General features: G+C 38.0%; 1 protein-coding gene across 1 annotated transcript; it reads left to right on the top strand.

The window, feature by feature from the left end:
• Window positions 1-15: 15 nt before the first annotated feature.
• On the top strand, window positions 16-24496 carry LOC125227422 (kelch-like protein diablo). Its single transcript, XM_048131735.1, is given in 16 exon segments — window positions 16-202; window positions 303-373; window positions 6970-7128; window positions 7892-8060; window positions 10673-10852; window positions 11316-11474; window positions 12170-12362; window positions 13150-13233; window positions 13236-13372; window positions 13774-13926; window positions 14396-14517; window positions 14977-15062; window positions 15065-15104; window positions 15366-15504; window positions 18238-18350; window positions 24373-24496. Coding segments are annotated over 14 exon segments (1758 nt in total). The 5' UTR covers window positions 16-202; window positions 303-373; window position 6970; the 3' UTR covers window positions 24398-24496.
• The last annotated feature ends 3326 nt before the right edge of the window (window positions 24497-27822 follow it).

Raw genomic sequence — 27822 nt, 5'->3', positions numbered from 1 at the left:
TATCTTCAGAACGTGCATTAAAAATTGACTAGTGGACAAAATTACGATGCCATCATTTTTTATCATAGTAAACATAAAAACATCTGTGATTATAAAATCGATGTGCCGTTAACTGTATAAGAGTTTCCATCCTCGGGGCGCTCCGCGGTCGTTCGCGCTCCCTGGAGTGGTGTTTCGTGTCCAGTGAAGGCAATCCTCAAAGGTAATAGCGAGGGCGAGGGCGCCTGACATTTGCATAATAGTACAGCACAACTGGTTTGGTTTGTAAATAGGTGTTCTGGATCGGGTTTTGTGTGTTCCAGATTGACTCCGTGTGGGGTTGGGCTTCGCCCCCGCTGCGCTTGCAGCTGGGAAACTCGCGAGGGCACAAGAGGTGAGTGAACCTTGATTGTTGAAATAAAACAAATGACATATCCATTATGCTTACTGTACATATTTCTTATGTATGTCTCGTGCATGCGACGGTAAATCGTACATAATAATCGAATTCTAACAATAACATACTGATGTCATGTATGTGTTGAAATCTTTCTGTTATCAGTTCAGGATTAGTAATATTGCCCTGAACTGGTTTACTTGTCTTTACAACATGTAATTGTATTCAGAAAATCAGCTTGTCATAGTTTCTACACATTCCATGTTATTCTAACTAAAGTATTCAGTGAATTTTGGTGTAGGTGTTAAATAGGTCACCTACTTCGAACTAATGTTTTTGTGAATAAAACATGACCTGTTTTTACAAAAGTGTTAGAAAGAGTTGAAATATGAGGATTAGGCTGAGAACAATACTTTATTCAAAGAGTTTATATTTTTTGTACAAATGTTTCATTTTCCATTAGTTTTAAGGGAAGATTCATTACATCAAATACAATTAATTTATCTAAGAAACTAGCATCTTAACTCTTGAGATTATCAAGTGTTTTATGAATCCCAGTAACAAGTAATTAGGGTGCATTGACACTCTAACTTTCAAACTCAATAAAAATCATTTATTATCATATGAAAATTCCCCTTTCAAAATTTTTATTGTAAATTTACCTAAAAGTGATATACAGAGTGGTTCTAGATAATGAACCTAACAATGTATCAAATTTAATGGAAAACAAAAAAAAACATGGTGTATATGAATAGTTCATTTCTCTGCACTTACTCATATTAAGACTAGTAAACAACAACAAACTATGCTAAGCAGGTACTCTTAATGGCTCATCTCATCAAAAGAAATCAATACAATAATTAGTCTGCAGGTTAACAAATGAAGTTATATTTAAAATCCGTCTAACATAGTAAATCACTTAATTTAGTAACAAGTCTAATGTAAAATCATTTATATAGTGATTTTACATTAGACCCTTATCATTAGATTTTGTAACAAGTTTAATGTTAGATCACTATAAAAAAAGGTAATTATAAAGGTAAGCAGAAAATTCATGTTTGTATGGGACAATGGTAGAATATTTCATTAGAATGCCCTCCAATGTAGATTTTAGGCAAACATCAAAGTCTTACAGTATGATGATAACATTTTCTCGGATATCTTCTCCAAGGCTATATTCAACAATTTGTATCTAAGTTGGAACATTAAATTCTACAGACCTCAATGTTTATTATTAAATTATCAGTCATACAATGTTGAGTACTGTTTTGACTTAAAATGATGACAATCGGATTTCAAGGGCTTCCCTTACTCCATTTGTTGAACTGTTTTGTTTTTTTGTAGCATGTGATCATTTTTCTGTGCATTATTGAATTAGTTTCAAAAGGACTATTGACAGAAATGGTAATTGTAATTAATGTCATACAATTTACTTTTATCAATCAATTCAAATGGTCAAATAGCTAATCATGTTTGTAAGCCAGAAATGTAAAAGGACAATTTATTGATAGAATATTTCATAGAATTCTCTCTAATTGAGTTTGATTTTTGCAAAAGCTGTCTTACATATGATGATAACACTCCTATGGACTTAACAAATATCAAGGAATTTCATAGAACTCCCCCAAAACTTTTGCCTGATACAACATTTATCTACTACCTAGGTAAGATCTAGGTTTTACCAAATCAATGTTGGTAATAGCCCGAAGTAAACAACAAATATTTCTCTCGTTGGGCTTTTACCATTGGCATCGGTAAATCCTAGGATTCCCCGGACAAACTTAGGTTTAGCCATACCTTTACAGTGACTATATACATAGAAAAGAAGCTGTGCTCATCACACAAATAAATGCCCTTAACACAGGATTCAAACCGGTCAAACCCAGGACTGTAGCTCAGCATTAGCAGGCAGGATCACTACCCGCTCTGCCAGACTGATCATCAAAGGCATGGAATGCCAAATATTGCTTCAATAAATAATCACTATTTTAAACGTTTTTGCTTGGAATACTCGATGGAATCAGTAACACCTTTGTGAAAATTCATGTTAATAATAAATAAAAAAAATATTTTTGCTAGGGCTTTTTCTTGAATATAATCTATTTGGGTTTTGATCAAAATGAGAACAATCATAGTGCAATCTTGACAATGGTACCAACCCGTAACATTAGTAACACATATGACGTAACCAATTGTGAAAAATCGTAGTATGTACTCACTTCTTGAATCATAATTGCGATTGCGAAACTTTTCGACACGACTTTATATAAGTCGATGCGATGACGGTATAGCCAAGGTGACGATCGCGCTCGACCGAAAGGTTTAATCAATCAATCAATCAATCAATCAAAATATTCTTTATTCAAATAGGCTTACAATAAGCACTTTTAAATTGTCAACAGTGTACAATATTCATCTTATTTTTAATATGTCTCTATCACTTTTCTAAATTAGACAGGCATAGTTTCGTTTGACAGAGGTTTAGTGGGAGACTTCCGGGGATAGGGATACGTGGAGGAATTTGAGGGAGGCCTTTGCTCAGCAGTGGGACAATATGGGCTCTTAATAATAATAATAGATGTGTTTCGTTCCCTAGGGAGCGTAGATGGTACGTTGGACGTTGGCACGTTGGACAGGGCCTGTTCAAGGTTTTGCGTATAATTCACTAGTATTTAATAAGCCTTATTGCTTTTTCATAAAATTGTAAATGTTGTATACTGGTTATAAAAAAGTATGAACATTTCTAAGGTTAATTACTTTATAATTCTATTCCAAATATTGTAGTAAATACACGTTTTTAATTGAAGCGTAAATGGAATGTATGTCCGGTCGAGTTCACAAACATCTTTACAAGCCAATATTTCAAAAATATATATAAAACGTCTATAAGACAATGACAGCAATGTCGTGTATACATGTATTTGGCATGTTGGTTTGTAAAGACGTTTCTGAACTCATCTGTACCTACAATAATATTGGCAGTAATCTTACGCGTAAATCATTTAGTAATCACACAAATATTGCCACGAACAAAATCAATTTGACATGCTTTTCGCTAAGTTTACCTATGCATAGAAATCAGAAACGCTTTATTTGAGCGCAAAAGGTTTTTGAAAAGGCAATTTTTTAACATAGAAAATATTCAGCGGCGGGTCTCTTCTCTCCTCATATTACTTCTTAACCTTGAGAGTTAGGATTGCAGCAACTTATCACTGAGTGCTTAATAGTCTTTCATAGTCATCACAATGGTGATTAGACTATAAACAATCTCATTATGTTTACGTCTCATGCTTTATCGTAATTTTTGTTGTGGAAATTTGTACTACGGCAAATAATAGGTAGTTAGGCCCACAAAAAGCACCCAAAAAACCCCTTATACAGTGAAGTGGGATATAATTAATTAAATTAATAAGAAAATGACACAAACTTAAAACTTAACAAAGCAGTAGTGTTGATAACACCGCGATATTTGTTTATTTATTTATATATAAACATGTTTTAATATATTAACTCTGCCATGTATGTATATACTAACCGCGTGTATGTATTGCAGAACAAATATACATTTGTACAAATCCAGTGCATGTAACCACAGTCGGCCAGCCCGCAGGTCGCCTATATTGTTCGCTCCAAAGTGCCGGCTTGCTAAGTCACGAAAGTCACTCAAAGTCATGGGACCAACACTTTATAACTTAATACCGACTAACATAAAGGAATCAAAAAGTGAAACAATTTTTAACAAAAACTTAATCATAAATCATAAATATTTTATTTGTAAACATAGGTACATATAGATCTTACATGGAGTTGTGTCAGTGTCGCTATGCTTTGCCTGTAGGCATACAAATATTTTTTGTGGCGATAGAGCATGCAGCAAATATGATATTCTACAATTCAGAATCGGAGAGAAATTCTTTAATAGAATAGTAGGCTTTCCTTGCCAAAAATTTAAATAGACTTTTTTTTTTTTTTCTACCATGATGTCACCTAATTCTAGTATGTTGTTTGGTAATTTATTGTAAATCTTAGGTGCCATACCAAAAATACTTTTCGCAAAAAGAGCCGTTTTTATTGAACGTGTGTAAACTTGATTACATCGCCGAGCGCTATTGGAAACAGAGAATTGGCTAATATTATTTTTGACATAGACGGCTGATTCAAAGATATACAGACAAGGCAATGTTAGAATATTATATTTAATGAAATGTGGTTTGCATGTATCATCTATTTGTAAATTACACATTACACATCATCACTTAAATCGTTGCTTATCGAAAAGGCTTTTTATTCAATTGACGAATTTACATTGAGTAATTATTACTTCGTATAGAGGAGCTATAGCAAACAACGAACGTGTCACAGCCTGTAAGCTGAAGGCGGGGCAAGGGGGCGGGGTGTGAACCAATGGCCTGCTTCCGTAACATCGCAAGCGCTACGATTTTACTCGGCGCTTACGACCTTTCGGTCGCGATGATGAGCCCTGCATAGAGTGCATAGATTAGAAGTCGTAGTATAGAAGTGACATGGGTTTACATGGGCATTTTTTTAATTTATGACTCTCAATTAGCGTGAGTTGTTAACAAAAAACATAAATCGCTGTTAGTTTTGTAACGACAATCAAGCTTGAAATCTGTATTTAAAACTAAACTTTTTTTCACGTTCTGAATTTATAATCTAAATTCAGCTTAGTATAATTTACATAATTAAAACAAAAACGATGTTTTTATTGAAATTCCATGCTTAAAATTATCGTTGCAAAACTGACAGCGATTTAACTTTTTTTTAACAACTCTATGAGTCCCAATTTTTTTAAATGCCCACATATAAAGCTGCATACGGACTGAGCGTAGCGGACATGTGTACACGTAGCCGCAACTGGATATTAAATGGTAGGTAGGATGGTAGGTATTAAAACATGAGTGTTGTTTTTGTTGTGTTGACATGTCGGAAAACTGTGCAATTCTGACAATAATAATTAAATAACCTATTTTGCGTCGATAAATATATATAATTTAATGTATGATGTATGATAGGAAACTTGAACTAACTTGCGATATTGTCACGTCTGCTTTTGTTGCATTTTTTACTCTTTGGTTTCAACGAAACATGGCCGCCGCAACATGGCGCTTCGGCATGAGTTTATATTGATACATTTTTTAAAAAGTAAGCCTGTTTAAACAAAAATGCAGTAAACCTACGTATGAAAAGTCACTCCTTGGCTTTTGTTAGATTTTCCTGATCAGTTTGTACAGTACCTCACTACACATGACGGCATTATTTAGACGAAATATTTTTCATTGCGATACGTCAATCTACCACAGCCGTTCGGCACAGACTAAGCGCGTTTGTGCCGATCGGCTCTAAGTGTTGTTACACAAAATCAAGTTGAGGTGCCCTCTCTAGTTAACATAATTACTCAAAGCGAATTTATATTGTCTATGAAAAATGATCATTGATCCATAATCCTTACTTAATACCTAACTTATTGTTGTTAATAATAATCTTTATTGTTTTAATGAAATTTATGACTTGTAAATGTACTTATTTACCAATAAATTCTGTATATCTGTATATGTATATCTGTAATGACCTTACCTACCTAAAAATAAATCCAATGCGTCATGAAACTTTAAACCTACAAACGGCGAATAAATATACAAACAGTACAAAAATAAACATTCCACACAATTATTCCAAGTTAAACAATCGATGTGAGTGACGCGTACCCCCTAGTGGCTATTAGGTAAGGCACTGGTTCTACCTGGATCAAGTAAGCGATGAACTATGTACATCGCCCGCTCTCACTTTTATTTTCACGGGAGTGACTATCTTTTGTTAGTTTCTATCGCCGATTGCTCATAGCTAATCATTCAGGCTTTTTGTGGGACCAGTGCCTAAATAGATTGTTGGCAAATAGTAAATTGAACTTTTAATACAGTAACTTTGTCGTCTGAAAGTATAGGCCCGTATGCGTCAAATCCGTAGTTCTGATTTTTTGCAGACTTGTTTATGATGTTGGCCTAATGAATAATCCAAGTTTGTGACCTCGAGCGCCGAACGCAACTTTGTCAAAAATCGAAAAATCCGCGAAAAAATCGTCCATTTTTCCAATTTTGCCGATTATAACCCTAAAGGACTAATTTTTGAAAAACATTCCTCAGGACGTTTTTAAAGTAGACTAAATTTGCTACAATATGATACTAAAATTGTCTCTGTAGACCCAACAGTTTGAGATTAAGCTTTTCAAAGTTTGTAATTTTTTCGAACTTCGCAATTTTTTCAAAAAGATGATGAGGAGTGTGAACGATGGACTTGCCAACTGAAAACAGTTCACCGTGTGTTCACGAGGTTTTGAAGAAGGCCATACGATTTGAAAAATTAACGATTTTTTCGATTTTTGACAAAGTTGCGGTCGGCGCTCGAGGTCACAAACTTGGATTATTCATTAGGCCAACATCATAAACAGGTCTGCAAAAAATCAGAACTACCGGATTTGACGCATACTGCAGATGTATAAAGTTACTGGATCATTTGTCAAGTTCGCGGCTCGAATGTCAACTTTACCGAAAAAGTAATACATGTGGTTTATCCAGGATGGGCGAGGGCGGGTCGCCGGGCGGCGGCGCTCGGCTGTCGCACACCTCGGAGAAGCACCCGCGCGCCGTGCTCGGCGAGCTGTCAGCTCTCCGGCGGCATCGCGAGCTGTGCGACGTCGTGCTCAACGTCGCGAATCGGAAGCTGTTCGCTCACAGGTCAGAGGACGCGACTTTTGCAGGATGACCGTGTCGGAGGACTCAAATTTGGTCAGGATCGCCAAGTTTCTTACTACAGAATAGCCGTAGCATCCGTGTCTGTGCTTGGCGAGCTGTCTGCTCTCTGGCGGCATCGGGAATTGTGAGAAGTCGTGCTCGTCGCTAATCGAAAGCTGACAGTTCGCTCACAGGTTAGAGGATGCGACTGTTGCAGGATGGCCGTGTCAGAGGACTCAAATTTGGACAGGATCGCCAAGTTTCTTACTACAGAATAGCCGTAGCATCCGTGTCTGTGCTTGGCGAGCTGTCAGCTTTCCAGCGGCATCGGAAATTGTGGAAGCTGTTCGCTCACAGGTGAAAGGACGCGAGTTTTGCAGGATGTGTGGTTGGCGAGCTGTCTGCTCCTCGGCGGCATCGAGAATTGTGCGAAGTCGTGCTTAACGTTGATAATCGAAAGCTGACTGTTCGCTCACACGTCAGAGAACACGTCTTTAGCAGGAGGCAGTCTCGGATGTCAGAATAGTCGTAACATAGTACTTGTGTTTGTAGTGATGGCTCTTATATTATAGGCTCGTCAGTCAGAAGTTCACTCAGAGGTTAGAAGACACAGCAATTGCCCGTTTGTTAAATCTGAGATCGGACATCTATCACCTTTAGACCTGTTGTTAAAAAATCTAAAACATTGATTCTACATCGTTATTTTGCTACATTGACTTTTGTTAAACAAAATCTTCAAGATTAAAATCATAGTCTTATTTTCCAGAGTGATCCTATCAGCATGCAGCCCGTACTTCCGCGCGATGTTCACCGGCGAACTCGCCGAGTCGCGAGCGACGGAGGTGACCATCCGAGACGTGGACGAACAGGCCATGGAACAGCTGGTCGAGTTCTGCTATACTGCCCATATTGTGGTGGAAGAGAGCAACGTCCAGGTATGTGGTACGGTAATGACGCAACTGAGGTGACGTGACGTGGACAAACAGGCCGTGGAACAGCTGGTCGAGTTCTGCTATACTGCCCATATTGTGGTGGAAGAGAGCAACGTCCAGGTATGTGGTACGGTAGTGACGCAACTGAGGTGACGTGACGTGGACAAACAGGCCGTGGAACAGCTGGTCGAGTTCTGTTATACTGCCCATATTGTGGTGGAAGAAAGCAATGTCCAATTATGTGGTACGGTAGTGACGCAACGGAGGTGGTACTCGCCGAGTCGCGAGCGACGGAGGTGACCATCCGAGACGTGGACGAACAGGCCATGGAACAGCTGGTCGAGTTCTGTTATACTGCCCATATTGTGGTGGAAGAAAGCAATGTCCAATTATGTGGTACGGTAGTGACGCAACGGAGGTGGTACTCGCCGAGTCGTGAGCGACGGAGGTGACCATCCGAGACGTGGACGAACAGGCCATGGAACAGCTGGTCGAGTTCTGTTATACTGCCCATATTGTGGTGGAAGAAAGCAATGTCCAATTATGTGGTACGGTAGTGACGCAACGGAGGTGGTACTCGCCGAGTCGCGAGCGACGGAGGTGACCATCCGAGACGTGGACGAACAGGCCATGGAGCAACTGGTCGAGTTCTGCTACTGCCCATATTGTGGTGGAAGAGAGCAACGTTCAGGTAGGTGTCGTTCAACGGTTCACGTTCACGGTAGTGACGCCGTGGAAGGGAACTCCTCGTCAACGAGCAGGCAATCTGCCTACATTGTATATTACTCACTCTGTAACTGTGTCTCTTTTCTTTCCTTTACGTACAATAAAGCTCATACATACATACAATCATAGTTGATGAGTGTAACGTCTAGGTTTAGGCCACTATAATGGTAAACTTGTCGAGTCGCAAGCGAAGGTGACAATCTGACCGTCCTCGTTGTTGATGAAAGGCCATGGACTGGACCAGGGCTATTAGTCAAACTGAAATTTTGGATTGGCTAAAATAAAACTAACAGTCTTTGTGTCATCCTTTTGTGCGACATTAGGTACAATAATTGACGTTATCAACATGTGCGCAGTACAACTGAGTCACTCGCAGTACAATTCCTGTAAGGTAAGTAGATCTTCAATAAGACAGATAAGGTTAGATGGGGTAAGTCAAACTCTGGCGTAAAACAAACAATAGGCTACTTGACTCTTTTTCAAAGTATGTCTTATATTATTAATTACTGTCTAATTAAACGAAAAAAAATAGTACCATATTTTATTACGACTTAAAAACCCGCAAAAAAAAAATAATGTTTACTTTTACTTGATCAGGCAAAAACAACATCAGCCATATTAATCTACAGAATATCTATGACATGACGTCAGTATATTTAGAAAAAATATTTCACATTGTCACACCCGTCAACGACTATGAATTTTAATACAATAGAGGTCGCTTCTATGGAGATCAGATTACTACCTCTAATTTCCATAGTTGATCTGAATTATGTGACGTCACTCCATTGGCCAACACCGTTTTCGGAGTCCATAATTAAAAAAAAACATACACACATCTTTAATTAAAAATACGCAGTCATCACGCACTTTTAATGCCCGCACGCTATAAATATTGATTTCTTAAGTCAAATACTACAGAAAACAATAACTTGATGTGCTAAATTCGATACGAGTCTAGTAGCCTATTGTAGATAATCGTTATATTGTTGCTTTTGTCCCAAAAAACTAAGTTACTCTTACCCTACTAAAGCATTCATTTTATAAAGACGTTTTAGTTTATTTATGATGTGAATTTTGTAAAGACGGCGAAGATTATTTAAATACCTACTGCACTTACAAAGTTGCTTTCTTTAAACAATAATGGAATTTAAAAATTATGTAAATGACCTTAATTATAATTTTCGCGATTACGTATCTACTTAATGTAAGGTTGCATTCAGTGACCCGGTTTCGTTTACAAAGTCGTATTGCAGGCAAAATGTTTTTGTTTGTTGTGAATTTTAGCTGTGTTTGCCAGTGTCACATTTTGCCACATTTGTGCGCTTTGGATGTCCGTTTACCCAAGTGACAATGACAAAAGTTAATGGAAAATAATTAATGGACGTGATCACTTATAGACCTTATAGTTCGCATTCCTATTGCTTGATTGACCCCAGAGCCATGGATAAGCTAAATCGGGTATTTTATTGTTATTTTAAGAGGTAAATTTCTTCCCTCGAGAACATGATTTTTTTATTTGAACTTAAATCAATCTATAATCTCGATTGATTCTAAAAAGCAAGAAAAGTGATTATGTACGATATGCGAGAAAACGAGGTTTGCAATACAACTCAAATATTCATAATCATAACAAAAACCATAACATCACAACATTCTCAACGCACGTACTTGATACTATAGAATTTCGAAACTAAAGTTTTGCCCTTGTCTCTCACTTTATTGGCCCACGTAGACTTAATTATAAAGAAACAGAGAACAATCGAAACTATAATTCCGTGTCTGTGCGGAACGAAAAGACACAACAACACTAACGTTTTCGTGATTCTTTTTTTACAAAATTGTCAACACAAGATTGTTCATTATCAAATAAACATTGTCCATTGCAGGCGTTGCTGCCAGCCGCCTGCCTCCTCCAGCTGCAAGAGATCCAGGACGTCTGCTGCGAGTTCCTCAAGAGGCAACTAGACTGCTCCAACTGCCTCGGCATCAGGGCCTTCGCCGACACCCATTCCTGTCGCGAACTGCTGCGTATAGCTGATAAGTTCACGCAGCAGAACTTTCCAGAGGTTAGTCAAGTCTGTGCCAGCTGTAGGTCCTCAGGAGCTGGACTGTAACTGCTTGGCATGAGGACTTTTGCAGATACCTGTTTCTGTCATGAACTACTTCGTATAGCTGATAAGGTGATAAGTTCACGCAGAAGAAATTCAGAGGTTAGTCAAGAGCTGTTCCAGCTGTAAGGTTCTTAGGAGCTGGACGATAACTACCTTGGCATCAGGGCAGCTGACACCTATTTTTGCCGTGAACTCCTTTGTATAGCTGATTTGTTAATTCAGCAAAACTTTCAGGTTAGTCATCAGCCAGCAGGTCTGTAATGTCCCAATTAACTCGCAAAGTGTTTCCTAGGGCAAATCCCTTTCGCAATAAATTGTGCCCCACCACATTCAACAAATGCTACCTTAAAATTATGCAATAGTGTTAAATTTCTCTCTAACAATCTTACCACTGCAATGCTAATCTGTTTGTGTTCAGGTTATGGAAAGCGAAGAATTCCTGTTGCTACCAGCAGCCCAGCTCATAGACATCGTGTCGTCAGATGAGCTGAACGTTCGCTCCGAGGAGCAGACCTTCCAGGCTGTCATGTCCTGGGTGAAGTATAACGTCGCTGAGAGGAGACAGCATCTAGCACAGGTAAGTAACTTCAGTTAATTTAAAATTATTTAATCCGAGCTCATATAACCCGGCAACCTTAAAATCTAGACTGAACAGGCATCTTCTGGGCGAGCTCATTCCACGTCTTTGTCTTTGGCTAGTCTGTGGCCAAGAGTAAGCCCATTTATAGTAAATAATAATTTAAAAAAAAAGATTTGAAGAAGAACTGTGAAGTGTGTGTATGGAGATCAATTGCTGCTGCAGTTCAAAATTTTTGGTGAGTTGACCATACGCTCTGATCGGGTTGTTATGTGGTTGAAGGAATCGGAAACTGGCACATCAGTTCCGAGTCGAGATAATCACAATACTTGGGTACTATACTAGACCAACTAAGTTATTAAGTGTATTGATTTGGGCGAGTAACATAAACATCGCCGTGTCTCTTTTCTTTACACGGAAGTGATTATCATTTGTTCGTTTTTAAAAATAGCCTCGCGGTGGGACCAGTTTACTAATTTCATAAACTAACATTTGTAAAGAGCCTACTTTAATTGGAGGCGAAACCCGTCCATTTATTCATAAAAACTTACGGTCCTGAATTAGTTAAATTATGTTTTAGTCTTTCTCACACACGGTAGAATCGATAGATAACGAGACAATCGGGTAGCTAATTCCATAAGTCAACACTTCCCCCTTTCCTTAACTGTTTTAACCCGTTTGTTAAATTCTTACAGGTCCTCCAACACGTCCGGCTGCCACTCCTGAGTCCCAAGTTCCTCGTGGGCACGGTGTCGTCCGAGCTGCTGATCCGCTCCGACGACGCCTGCCGCGACCTGCTGGACGAGGCCAAGAACTACCTGCTGCTGCCGCAGGAGCGCCCGCTCATGCAGGGGCCCAGGACTCGCCCCAGGAAACCCACCAGGCGAGGTCAGTAGCGGGAGACAAAAGTCTAAAGATGCAGGATGGTTCATGGAGGGTAAATCCTGGTCACGGCATCAATTGTTACTTTTAACTAACATGACCCGCCCCAGGAAACCCACTAGACGAGGTCAGTAGCGGGAGACTATTGCGAGCCAAGTCTAAAGATTCAGGAGAGTAAATCCTGGTCACGGCACGAATTGATACCTACCTACCTGTTGTGTTAACTCCAGGAGCGCCCGTTTATGCAGGGGCCTAGGATGTGCCCCAGGAAACCCACCAAGCGAAGTCGAGACGAGACGAGACGACTGGTGTATCTGTACCCTATCGCGAGCCAAAAGTCTCAAGATGCAGGATGGTTCAGGAGGGCAAATCCTGGTCACTGCACCAATTGTGACACGAAAATCTAATATGACAATACGATTTTTATGACGAGAGTGAGATAAAAACTTGATGCAGCGGTGAATACGAACTGCTGTTGAGTGAGTCTCTGCAATCTCCTTAAAAGCGCAATTCTTGTAGCTCGACCTTATTTCCAAAAAAGTCAGCGTCATATAACACTTTAAGTTCTCGCGCACACATTTGTACACATATTTAAAGTCACACACAGGCCGCGACCACGGCCAGTGCAACCTGACCGAAACGTTGGGAAAAAAGGTAAAAATAATGTTAATTAATCGCGTTCGACCTGTGTGTGACTTTAAATAAGTCAGCGTCATTTAAAGGGTAATGTTTGACCACTTCAATAATATATACACGAAGCTTTATACAGATAAATAGTCCTATTTTTTTTCAGGTGAAGTCCTATTTGCCGTCGGCGGCTGGTGTTCGGGCGACGCCATAGCGTCGGTCGAACGCTTCGACCCACAGACCGCCGAATGGAAATGGTGGCGCCCATGTCCAAGCGGCGATGCGGCGTCGGCGTGGCCGTGTTACATGATCTCTTATACGCAGTCGGCGGGCATGACGGACAGAGCTACCTCAACAGTATTGAGAGATATGATCCTCAGACCAATCAGGTAAGATTTGAAATACTTTAAGAAAAATCCGGGTAAGGGCACCAATTGAACTCTGTTTCAATATTCATAAAATGGACGAGCAAAGCTAGCTCAAAAAATAAATAATTATGATCTGAAGATCATTCAGGTAAAAACATTCCCCTTAAAACTTACTGTTAAACACTTCTTCTTACTGTATAATGCTTCAGGAGGGTAAATCCTGGTCATGGCACCAATTGCATTACCTATGGCCTGAATGGTAGTTGGATTTTTATTATTTTTTGAATAGCCTATTTTGTGTCTCACTGCAGGGTAAATGATTCCCTTTCTTCCCTAATGGCTACGAATTGCGTCTATACTGTTTCAACATCTCTTTTTTGGTCTGCAGCAAAAATAACTTAATTATTAATAAATATTCGCAGTGGTGTGGTGCTGTAGCCCCGACATCCTCTTGCCGAACATCCGTGGGTGTGGCGGTGCTAGACGGCGCACTGTATGCCGTAGGAGGACAAGATGGCGTCCAGTGCCTCAACCACGTCGAGAGATACGAACCCAAGGAGAACCGGTGGACCAAAGTGAGTGTAACTGTGATGTATATACAGTATATAGGATCCTACCTATTCGGCGTCCGTATAATAAAATAGGTGCTTCCGTTCTACCTATTCTTGTGGTGCTTATGTCGGCGTGGCAGAGCTAGACGGGGCATTGTACGCCGTAGGAGGACAAAATGGCGTCCAGTGCCTCAACTACGTCGAGAGATATGAACCTAAGGAGAACCGGTGGACCAAAGTAAGTGGTGGCGTTGTATCTGTCAGTCATTGCATTCCGGGTGGTTAACGGTGATGACTTTAAATACTTGTGAACGTCAGCAGCCGCTCTGTAGCTTTACTGAGGAACGGATGCCACCCGAACATTTACTCAGTTGCAATTCAATAAAATCTTTATTAAATCATAGCTCGCGGTGAAAGCCCACAATGTAGAAGTCATACTGATTTTTATTTCGTCAACATAGTTCGTTATGGTAAGATGTTATCTGTGGCGCAGGTAGCAGCAATGACGACGCGACGGCTCGGCGTTGCCGTGGCCGTTCTAGGCGGCGCTCTATACGCTGTGGGTGGCTCGGACGGACAGAGCCCGCTCAACACTGTGGAGCGGTACGATCCCAGGTAATAATCCCACTTGTATTTTTTATGTTTAACGCTTTCGTGCTTAATATACGACTAGAGTCAGATCAAGCTAAGTGAAACAATTTTAATTCGATAAATTTTAATTAAAAATGATAATCTCATAGAAGTTTTCCCGTTCAAAATAACATTTGCAGTTTGTGCTGTCAAAATCTTTACCAACTTTATCTTGTTTTGGCTCTAATGCATAATGCTTAAGCGTCCGAGGAAAAAGTAAATTTGCGTTTTTCGTTCTGTTTTCGCCATTTTTGTAGCCACTGCAACGTTTGTCACTACAAATTTTACTTAGACGTAATCCTGGTCATGGCACCAATTGTAATCAGACTTCTCAGTCTTGTCCTAGAAAATACTTTGCTATTTATGTATTTTATTTTATAACAATGTTAATGAACACATAGCCGAAGAAAAGGGCTTTTATTAACACTGTTTATTTGTGTTCAGAGCAAACAAATGGACGCCCGTAGCGCCCATGTCGACGCGACGCAAGCACCTCGGCTGCGCCGTGTTCGACGGACAGATCTACGCCGTCGGGGCAGAGACGACTGCACTGAACTGTCTTCTGCTGAAAGGTATGTTATCTTCATAAAAAACTTAAGGCTCTCTTGACAAACTAATCACAAAATCGTCCACCATCTGGCCTTTTCAATTTAAAGAGTAAGTAATTCTTAGTTTAATTTATTTCATCTTCAAAAATTTTTAGGTACCAATTTCGCCTCTGTCCAGGTGATCTTTTCTCTTCTATATTTATCTTAAACATTAAAGTTGAAGATATGATTTATTTAATGTTGAGGGTTTTTGTAATGTTGGGTTTATTCGCTATGTGCTGACAGATACGACCCGGCCTCGGACGCGTGGTCGCCCGTGGTGGCCATGACGTCGCGGCGCAGCGGCGTGGGGCTCGCCGTCGTCAACGGCCAGCTCTACGCCGTCGGCGGCTTCGACGGCACCGCCTACCTGAAGTCCATCGAGGTTTGTACACCCAGACTAAGCCACTGGTCGCACTAAAAGCAAGTAAGCTATGAGCTTCATCGCTCGGCGACGACCGATAACTGGATGCTAAACGCCATCTCCGTAAGACGCGACCGAAGCCCTCGTATAGCTATACCTACAACCAGAGGCGGCTCGCGGCTGTAATTTGTGGGTGTTCACCCAAATAATCATCGTAAGGCCCAAGGTCCTACATGTATGTAGCCTACATAACATAATCAACACTATTAACTGTGTATTTGTAATTCCTATTACAACGGCATAAAGTCTAGTGTTCCTGTTTGTACTTATTCAATGTGATTAAATTTAAATCATATTAAATTGGCTCAGAGATGCATTCTTTTTCTTTCCTTCAATTTTCCAACAAATGCCTGAACTATAAGTTTAAATTTCAGTGAAAAATATTCTTTATTTAGTTTATATATGTAGCTGCCCAGCTTCAGGGTTAATAACAGTAAAACATAAAAATGAATAGACGAAAACTGCAGTTCATTCAGTAAATGAATGCGGGATTGTGAATGTTTTTTTTTTATTTTCATCGAAAGATGTGATAATTAAGTCACTGACGCCGGTATCGGTCCATGCAGACTCACCACCTCCGCCGTCCGCGCCCGCTCCAAATAAAAGACATGGAAAGCAAAACAGTTTGTCACTTTTTTCTCATCCACATAACCACGGTGTTTTTTCATACTGTTCCGTTTTAAAAACACGTGTAAAATTTTGGTTTTTGAGAAAACATATTTGCGTAAGTTTAAGGTCGGGCCGCGGTGGTCCTTTAGCTTTTAATTCTAATCGCGTTGCAAAAGTTTTTTCACACTCTTTTATAAATGTCACATTGTACCCATCCATTCTCACACACTTGCAATAAAAACAATTTAAACGGTTTCAAAATAAGGCAAAATTGTATTCCCGCGCGTGCCTTAAAATAAAACTTGTTTATCTATTGTTTACTAACAATTAACAAAATAGCGCGCGAAATACGCGGCTCGCGGATGACCGCGACGCATTTCGCGCCTGCGCGATGCAACCGAGACGGTAATCAAGGACAAACCCACAGACCTATATCGAGATAGAAGGAAAAAGCGTGGCGGTTGACAGGGAGACCGATCGTGTAACATTTCGCATTTATTGGTGTTCTTATTATGATTGGATTACCTAGTTAATTATTAATGTAGTTTAGAATATTTATAATATAAGTTAGTTTAAGATTTTTGCATGAATGTATTTGTAATTTAATTTGTGTTGCATACTTTTTAATCTGTTGAATAAATAGATAAATACTTGATACCACAAATGTGAATTGACTCGACAGTTTGAATTCATGGCTTATTTTTACATCGCTCGTACTCTAATAAGAACAAATCAATTTATTTTCATTACAATCATTACATACACATTATTCTAGCATTTATTTCATGTTTATAGGTCGTTTGTTTTGAACGCACGCCAAATCGAGCTCGTCAAATTAAAACCGCAATGGAAAACTAATTTTGACACCAATCGTCGAGCAGACTGCCGTTCGCGGTACTAAATATGATACTTTTTCTTTCTATCTTGATATAGCTCTGTGGTCAAACGTCCCTAGGAGCGGCGCTCCAGATTTACCTAATATTTCATACATAATCTTCTGTCTCACGCGCGGAGCTATGACTAAACTTCTCTTTCGCTCTTACTGAATTTCGTATTAGAGAATGTACTGAATATTTCTCCATAGGAGCGCAATTCAAAGCGCTCCGTTGAGCGCGGTGCGTATGAAATTGTATAGGAAGGGAATTGGCGGATTAATATAGACTGTATAATGAACTTTTAAGAAATATAAGTAATTGTTTGATTGGACTTTTTTGCGATAGTTTTTATATAGTATAATACATTAATTTGAGGTACGATAATTGATGTATTACTATAGTTTAATTGTGATTATTTTTGGGAGTGCACCGCACAAGCGCACTTTAGGGCAAGCCGCTACTGCCTACAACCCCGCCGGCCAGCTTCATTGCGCAACCTGTGATCGCACTTTCAAAACCAAGTTTGGCTTCGCGAGCCACATCAGGCCCCGTAGCCGAATGGCATTTCTCCGACGCCAAACGAAAGCGATACGCCGCTGGCTCTGTCGCGCCAATACGCAAGCGCGATAGAGATAGATATCTACTAGCGCTTCGTTTCGTGAGCGTTTCGTGAGCGATTGTGCCATTCGGCTAGCCACCCAGAGCGTTCCATGCTTCGGATCAATAACCGTTGGACTTACCACCACCACTTTGGACCACTACTACTACTACTACACACACTGGTGGGATCGATGCCAAGTAGGCGGCGGTTTGCATGACTCGGCATGTCACTGGCACATACTAAGCTACCAAAATCAGCCTGTGTTATCAAAATACTGCCAAGTTAGCTCGGTATAGCAATAATGTAGGTATACATTGTGACTGGAAAGAAAAGCCAAGGAGCGAGGCTCTGTGTCAATTTACAACATACTATGGCGTCAATCTTTTGAAAACGCCAACGTTGAATTGAATCGCCATCTAAATGCCGGCTCATATTATTAAATATCAAGTGTTAACTATATTAAACTTGGCATACACATTTACGTAACTTGTCTTTGTTTGTTATTACTTTTTGTTTCTCAAAGTTCCAAAAATAGATCGTGTAAAAATTATAAAATCCTGGTCACGGCACCAAAATGTAACCATAATCGCCAAAACTATTTTGTTGCAGGTGTTCGACCCGGAGTCGAACCAGTGGCGGCTGTGCGGCGCCATGAACTATCGCCGGCTCGGCGGCGGCGTCGGCGTCATGCGCGCGCCGCACCACGACAACCACTACATCTGGTGAGGCTTTTAACCTTTAACCCTTTCAATGTATTATTTATGTCATGTGCCTCGCGCAAGGCTCGGAACCGGTTTATTTTTTACCGGTTAAAACCGGTTTATTTCGATTTTACTTCGAACTTTTTAAAGAACGCGAACGTTATGAGAACTTTATTTTAACCGAAATAAACCGGTTTATTCGTCGAGCGGTTCACGCAGCGAGTTTTTTGTTTGGTTAGAACAGTATTACCTATCATGCTGCGGAAAACCGGTTAATCGAACGAAACCTTTATGAAAGAGTTCTCCTAAAAACCGGTTTAAAAATAGCGGTTTTTTGAGCGAAAACGAAATTTAAAGGTTTGTCCGCAAGTACATGATAACGGTTTGAAAATTTAGCCGGTATCCGAGCCCTGGCCTCGCGAACCTACAAATAACAATAATATAATACTAAACACCCCACCCCGTGTGGTGACGGGTTAAGAATTTCACCACCCCCTTTCTTCCCTTGGGTGTCGTAGAAGTCGACTGTGGGATATGGGTTCAATTGTGACGTAGGCGTGAGACTCTCAACCTGTCACTGCAATGTCATAATTTGGATTTATTTCAACCCCTTTTTGCCAAGAGTGGCACTGAAAATTAATAGTTCATGTGCTCTGCCTACCCCTTTATGGGATACAGGCGTGATTATATGTATGTATGTATAATACGAAACAATACTACCTAAGTACTACCAATACTAACTAAATAATAATATAAGACAGTAACCGCGCATCATTCAGAACTCTGGGCGCAAAAACAGTATTTTGGCAGTTTTTTTGCTGAAACCGAAATGAATGACCAAGTATTGACTTGGTCATTCATTCAAAATATAAGGTGGATGTACTAGTGCTCGACGCGGTACTAGTACTCGTCACCCATGGTTTAAATAGCGATTAATAAGATAAGACTACCGTTACATTCATCGCAATTAGATTTATTAGATGAGAAATGTTTGTAGCCTTCACATTTCATACGCCATATTATAAAATATAGAAACTTTTTTCAATTAATGAATAATATATGTGATGACATTGTCATGAGCAATCAATCTCTCAATTTTGTTAGCGATTTGGTTAAGCTTTGCTCGTATTTGCTGACTTATTTAAAATACTTTCACGGTAAGTTGTGAACATATTCTATAATTGTGTTGGTGCTAGAATGTGCGGGAAGATATTTAAGTAATTAAATGTCGATTTCGTTCATTGTTACTGTGATAAACAAGCGTGTCATTTATTAGGACTGAAAACCGTCGCAAGTCTAAAACTCGACACGGCTGGCATTTATTGGGACTGTTACGTTATTTTCCAAGTCCCAATGTTTGTCGAGCCGTTTTTTCAGGATATCACGATTAAAGTAGCCAAAACGAATCGTTTACAGTTTCATATTATCAGCATATTTTTCTGTAAGTCACATTACTGAAAAAAACAAATTACATGCACATAGACAGTTTTTTGTATATCTTTTACGGTTTTATTGATATGTTTTCTCGTTAAATGTAGTGAAATCTGTATAATTTCTTTGGGTAGTGCTTGACATGTCATTTTTCACAAAACATTTTCCTGGATCTGTTCTTCGTGATGCTTCCAGATACAGAGGTGGATTTAAACGACGAAGAAGTGGAGCCGGCAAAGTATTGCAGAACCTGTGAAATACAATTTTTATTTTGGGGGAATCCCTATTTTAGTTCATTACATAATTTATTTTGCTCAAAATGCGGAGCCGACTTATTCTATTTTATTACATAAATGTAGCACGTAAAAAGTAAATGTTATCAACAGAATACGTTTTTTTTAATTAAATTATTTAATTTTGTAGTAAATTTTAACCCAAAACACTTGTTTTTTACTGTTTTTCCTGAATCATACTTAGATGTCATCTATTAGGACTGCCAGCAAAAGCACCTGTCAGTTATTCGGACAAGCGTATTGACTTATACTGGGGACGCTATTGCACAACACCCTGCATTTTATGATTAAGCACTGAGACTTGGCACAGGTTGTTCCTTGGGTGGCCCTGAGTAGATAAAGATCGGGAGGCATCGAGAGCCCCCCTTAATTTAGGAGGGAAGAGGGGGGGAAGGCTGGCGCCGCCGCGCTTCCTTTGAAACCATATTTCTCTAAAACTATACAAAATAGGGCATGCGATATATCATTTTCGGATAAATGAAGGACGAGGAATTCATTTTTGGAACAAAAAAAATGTATTTTAGAACAAAAATACAAAATAAAATGGGAAAAACTGAAAAAGAGATTTTTTTTAAACATATTATTGCACATTTTATGAAAACTGTAATGGTTTTTTCTAAATAAAAAATATTATTTAATAGCTACATTTATCTAGTTTTAGAAAATGTATAATTTGTTATAGAAATATATTATAGGACGAGTGATAAAAAATAATTTACATCGCCCGATAGGGTGATTTGAATGCTCATTTCAATAAGTTTTGTCAATGATTTCAGGTATAATCACTATTTTTAACACACGAAAGCCGTAATAATTGTAGTTTATGGCTATTTTAGTGATTAATGCACTTAAAATAAAAAAAATACAAAAATTATAAAAAAAATATTAAAAATGTGATAATTTTTTTTTACATTATCCTATTTTGTTCTTTCTACACAATATATATCTAAAAGCAATAAATATCAATAAAAAGCCACATTTATACAGTTTATAAAAATATATAGTTTGTTATATAAATATATTACGAAACGCGAGATAAAAAATAATGAAAATGAAAATTTAAATGTACGGGTCAGCTTGCATTATTCGATGAGGTGAGGTAAAGGTACTACCCGCTATGCAGTGGAGTTCGTCTAGTAATACAGAAATATACTTATTCTAATAACGTTTACACATGTAGGTATATCACGACCCAGTACAGAAAATTGTAAAAGTCCTATAATATAGTTTATTTTGATTGTAAAATAAAATTGCATGTGACTTATATTGCAAAAAAAATTTCTTAATCACGTTCTCCTCTCCTAAAGCAGTTCTGCATGCATAGGCTTGAAGATTTTTTAGTTTACTAGCAGAATTTAGTTTCTTCCTTTGGGCCCCCTTAAATCGGTTTTACCCATCCATAAAAGATAAAATAAAAATCTTCATATTCTTCCTTTCAGTATCAATGATAGTTAGTTATTGCGCAATAGTGCCAGTGCCATAAAAAATAAACTAGATTCGTATTAGCATTAAACATTAATGATTTTTGAACTAAGACATTGCTTTGTACAAAGGAGAACCTCAAAAAATGGTCTGACTAGACGAAAACATATGTATCGGGCACAGTATAAGGATATATCAGTAGTTAATCTCCGGCAGCGGCGGCGCGGTCGTTACTACTGCGCAAGGTCACGCAGGGTTGTACAACGTTACTATAATCGACTTCGTACAATGTAAGTTGTTGTAAATCTAATAGGTACTATTAACTGTAAGTAGGTTTTAGTATAACAATACCACGTCATGACACCACATTAGTCAGTATTGAAGACACAAAAAATCATTATAAATATATTACTCTCATACGCGCAATAGTAGATTGTGTAACAATAATTGCAAAAGCGTTAATTTAAGTGTTCATTTTATATGTTTTCTCTAGAATACACCCAATCCATCACAATAAAAAAAAGATTCGTTTGAACTAGAAACGTAGGTACCTACTGTCCTACTCGTATTAGTAACTGTGTATGGCGCTATGCTAGTACCAACGCTCTTTCTACCTTTTTATCTAATAAAGATTCAAGTACGTATTTGTTTCTTAAATACTGACGAAATCATATTTACATAAAATGTTTGAATAGATGTTTGCACAATATTTAAGTAGGTACCAAACTTTCGAGCTAGATAGATCGCAGCATCTACCTAAATGTCGTTACAGATAAATCCTTATTGATTTTAATGTGTCATTCTAGCTTTAAATCTCACTTTTACGCCATTTACGTAAGCAATAATGTACCTAACACTGCAAATATATAACAACCACTTACTTTTCTGGGTGTCTAGGAATTCTAAAGAATGACATTTCCGCATTTTGAGAACTTTCCATACACCCATAAACACTACAGTAACGAAAATATGTCTTCGGTGCTGACGTCATTTTCTCCCGAACTCAACACGTCAACACAGCGCGCAAACGCGGCCCCGACTGTCCAGCCCAATAATCACCAGTTTCGCATGTTTTCGCCGCATGCGAGGGGAGGGAGGGGGACACACCGCGCGGCGTGAAGTTTGTAAGAAGAGTTATTACTGGTTTTATACTGTGTATCGGGGCTAGTACTCAAGGCTCTCAAAAAGTGTAGCTATTTTGAGTTATTCAAATAAAACAACATGAATAGTCTGAATTTAATTATGTATAATATATCACAACATCCACTGCATAAGCACATCAGCTCCGAACATTTAATTTAAAAAGTCTTTTTTTGCACCTTACGCGGCACTGTTTTTTATTACACCTGCATCCGACAATTTCGAGGCATGTTTCTGCAGCAACAGGCAACGTTGTGGGCAAGTAGGCTCCCAAATCACAATTGTTACAGACTTTCGTCCAGCCACAAGTAGCAAATAATGGCAAATTTTGAATTGGGTTTAGTTGACCCCATAAATGGACACCTTGATATACCTATAACCCTTACAAAAATGGTGCAAGGCAGCTTTTGTTGGTGAAATGCTGTTAATTTGGCGGTCTTTTTTGGTTAATAACTATTTTCGGCACTCGTTAACCAAAGTACAGGACGCAGATCTGGAATAATAAATATGTCAAGTAAGAATTATCCATAAATTATGCAAATCATATAGATAACTACTATTTCACAAGATGTATTAGGATCAGATGTATATCTGACCTATCATATCAATCGATCATTTCATGTAATATAAATAGTTAAATTCAGACTATATAGGAGTACTTATGTTGTTTAATTTGAATTACTCTAAATAACTACACTTTTTGAGAGCTTTGAATACCTTTACCTCACCTTATCGAATCATACAAGCTGACCCGTACCGTACATCAAGATCGCCCTGCCACGTCACTTTCATTATTTTTTATCTCGCGTTTCGTAATATATTTATGTAACAAACTATATATTTTTATAAACTACATAAATGTGGCTTTTTATTCATATTTATTGCTTTTAGATATATATTGTATAGAAAGAACAAAATAGGATAATGTTATAAAAAAGTTATCACATTTTTTTTTTTAATTTTGTATTTTTTTTATTTTAAGTACATTAATCACTAAAATAGCCATAAAATACAATGATTACGGCTTTCGTGTGTTAAAAATAGTGATTATACCTGAAATCATTGACAAAACTTATTGAAATGAGCATTCAAATCACCCTATCGGGCGATGTAAATTATTTTTTATCACTCGTCCTATAATATATTTCTAAAACAAATTATACATTTTCTAAAACTAGATAAATGTAGCTATTAAATAATATTTTTTATTTAGAAAAAACCATTACAGTTTTCATAAAATGTGCAATAATATGTATAAAAAAAAATCTCGTTTTCAGATTTTCCCATTTTGTTTTGTATTTTTGTTCTAAAATACATTTTTTTTGTTCCAAAAATGAATTCCTCGTCCTTCATTTATCCGAAAATGATATATCGCATGCCCTATTTTGTATAGTTTTAGAGAAATATGGTTTCAAAGGAAGCGCGGAGGTGCCAGCCTTCCCCCCCTCCTCCCTCCTAAATTAAGGGGGGCTCTCGATGCCTCCCGATCTTTATCTACTCAGGGCCACCCAATGAACAACTGTGCCAAGTCTCAGTGCTTAATCATAAAATGCAGGGTTCCCATACAAGACATAGCAATAGCTTTAATATATGTATTGACATATATTTTTTCCCTTAACCTGGGAATAATCTAATTTTTGGGAATAATCTAAAGAACATCCTTTATTTGGTTACTACTGCTTATTTGATGTTAACTGTAGAGACGTGTAACTTAAAAATCAACTTTATTAGTATAGTAACAAGCTAATTTGTTGCAGGAACCGCAAAGACTCCGTGGTATGAGCCACGCCCGCCTCACTCGTTACTCATTTTATTTTATTGTTAATAAAAACTATATGATTAATTGACTATTTATAAATAAATGAAATACTTTAGAATATACAACATTTCTTTTATGTAACGTCCTAACACCCATTTCTAAGATGTAGAATATGGTTTTCCAATATGAAGTCGAAAATAAATGTCGAATTGAAGGCATGTTTACAAAAACGACATAACTACACTAGACATGAATTTACAGGAAACGAAAAAAACTAAATGTCTTCTTATATATTAGCTATTGGACATAAACGTTGTATACGTTATTTAAGTAAGTGGCCATTAGTTCCGAAACACACGATTACACATCTCAAAGACAATTATTTTTGGAAAAAATATGAAAAATAAGTTCGTCAGTTATGCTGTTTTTGTAAAATTTTGTTAGTTATGTTCTTTTTGTTAGAAAATAAAACAAATTTCTATAGAAATTATGTTTTGTATTCTATCATTTATCTTACTAAACTAGTGGATCTACTTTAATCTTCACATCCGCTGCTGTTGTCATCGTTATCTACCTCCAGAGACGACGATTCTTGACACGTATTATACAAAATTGATTGGTAGAATTGATGGCTCGATGGTTTGACCAAAAACTGCATCAATTTTCTCAAGTCGCCTACTTTGTGAAGATTAAGGGGAAGTGAAGACTCATAAGCACGTTTTAAATTGATGTTCTTGGGCATTTTCTTCCTATTTCTTATATCAATAGTAACCCAAGGTAACCTAAAACGTAACGTAAACTAAAAAGAGTTTGTATATATTTTATTGAAAATTAAGTTTTTTACGTGAACGATATACAGTTATGTTCTTTTTGTAAAAAACAATGTAGATATGTAGTTTTTGCAAAATGGGTATATTTTTGGGGACTGAGTGTGGACAATTGGGGTCATTTTTGGAGACTATCTTTTGCTCTACGTATAGATCCTGCTTAGACGAATGCTATGATACCAAAAATTCAAATCCGCAAAAAATGTTAGTTATGTTGTTTTTGTAAACATGCCTTCAATTATATGGTTGGTGGATTTTGAAGTCTGCTGTCAGAAAGACGCGTTAGTCTAATGTGACTGACAGAGAGCCAGGCGGACAGAGTCACACCATAAAGGTTCCGTTTGTATCTTTTTGGTACAGAACTCTAAAAAACGTCAGCGACATCATATGATGTCAGTAAAATATAAGTAAATACATATAGATGCTTGGGACTAAGAACACGATCCTATTTCGAAATTCGTGAGCAGGATCCCTTAAGACCCCTTACTCCTTAGAGCGCTCATCGATTTCACGAAACGGCCATCGATAGATGGCGTTGGCGCTCGGTACGCGAGCACCGGCAACTCAACGCGCGTTTCAACGCAGACACGAATAATCTTGATAGTTTTGAATTAAATTGCTAATAACATAATTTTCAATTTTATATGGGGACTCTTTATTTAATTTCATATTCATGGTATGGTAGTAGTAAATAAGGTATATGAATGTAGTAAAAGTATAGTATTAGTCTACATGTACATATATAAATTCAGGTTTCCTAATTGATTGATTCAACGACCAACACCGCTGAGCCGAAACTACGAAAGCTAGAAAGTCGAAATTTGTATAGATTGCATCAACAAAATTTCGAAGAGATAAGAATCGATTATGAAAATTTACACCCCTAGTAGAGGGAAAAAGGGGGTGAAAGTTTGTAGCGGGATCAATTTGTTTTTTTTTTATTAGGAAAATTTTAGTTAGGAACTTGAAATTAGAGAATAGTTTAATAGTGATTTCTGTTTTTTAGGGTTCCGTAGTCAACTAGGAACTCTTATAGTTTCGCCATGTCTGTCTGTCCATCCGTCCGTCCGTCCGTCCGTCCGTCCGTCCGTCCGTCCGCGGATAATCTCAGTAACCGTAAGCACTAGAAAGCTGAAATTTAGTAACAATATGTGTATCAATCACGTCAACAAAGTGCAAAAATGAAAAATAGAAAAAAATGTTCTATTAGTGTAAAGTGGGGGCTGATTTTTTTTTCATTCCAACCCCAACGTGTGATATATTTTTGGATAGGTATTTAAAAATGAATAAGGGTTTACTAAGATCGTTTTTTGATAATATTAATATTTTCGGAAATTATCACAGTTATAGTGACTTTCATATTTTTATAAGAACAGCATGCACTTACGTCCAGAACAGTGACATTTGGTGCATTGGAACTGCTCATGATGTGTCACTTTTTAACCGTCGCCTCAAATCTGAGAGATTTGAGGCGAGGTTCTCAATTCGTCTGTATGTTTATTTATTTTTTTCATTTTTTATGTTTGTTCCTCGATATCTCCGTTGTTACTGGACCGATTAAAAAAAATTATTGAATGTATATGAATACAGATTGGTAACATTTTTCTCAGAACCCAGTTCTGATGATGGGATCCTGGAGTAATCGAGGGAACTCCTCGAATCTGAAAGGCATACGTAATTACGTATGGTGATTTTTGTGTTTTTAAAGGAACAGCATGCATTTAGGTACGGAACAGTGACATTTGGTGCAGTGGAACTGCTGATGATGGCCAGAACGGAACTTCTCAAATCTGAGCGGCACGCTTATAGTGACTTTGGTATTTTTATAAGAACAGCATGCACTTTCGTCCAGAACAGTGACATTTGGTGCAGTGGAACTGCTGATGATGGTCAGATCAGAACCGATCTTCTCAAATCTGAACGGAACACTTATAGTGACTTTGGTATTCTTATAAGAACATCATGCACTTACGTCCAGTCCAGAACAGTGATATTTGGTGCAGTGGAACTGCTGATGATGGTCAGAACACTCAGAACCAAACTCTTCAAATCTGAACGGCACGCTTATAGTGACTTTGGTATTTTTATAAGAACAGCATGCACTTACGTCCGGAACAGTGACATTTGGTGCAGTGGAACTGCTGATGATGGTCAGAACCGAACTCCTCAAATCTGAACGGCACACTCATAGTGACTTTGGTATTTTTGTAAGAAAAGCATGCATTTAAGTTCAGAGCAGTGACATTTATTTAGTTATGTTTTTTAAGCATAATTATTGAGTTTTCTGGAGGTGCGTCTTGTTGGGACACATGATACTCATTCCCAAGCATCCTTTTTAACTTTAAGGCATTTTTTTCTCCAAAACCTTGGTTTTAAAGAAAAAAACGTTGATTTTAACGCTTTTATCTGTAAGTACTGAAGGTAGTTTACCTCGCTTACATACTGCATCCCACACCTGGGCCGATGGTGAGCTCTGGAACCTAGGCACATTTTTCTAGTTGCCCGGAACGTTATCTATCTTCGGTACCCATAATATAGCAGGGGGAAATTAGCTAAAATTACGGCATAATTAATGGAAGGTTTTTTTAAATTGAAATATGTACGTTATAGACCGAAGTTAT

Source organism: Leguminivora glycinivorella, chromosome 6 (assembly GCF_023078275.1).
Source record: "Leguminivora glycinivorella isolate SPB_JAAS2020 chromosome 6, LegGlyc_1.1, whole genome shotgun sequence".
NCBI lineage: Eukaryota > Metazoa > Arthropoda > Insecta > Lepidoptera > Tortricidae > Leguminivora > Leguminivora glycinivorella.
This window is presented reverse-complemented; position numbering and strand designations above follow the sequence as displayed.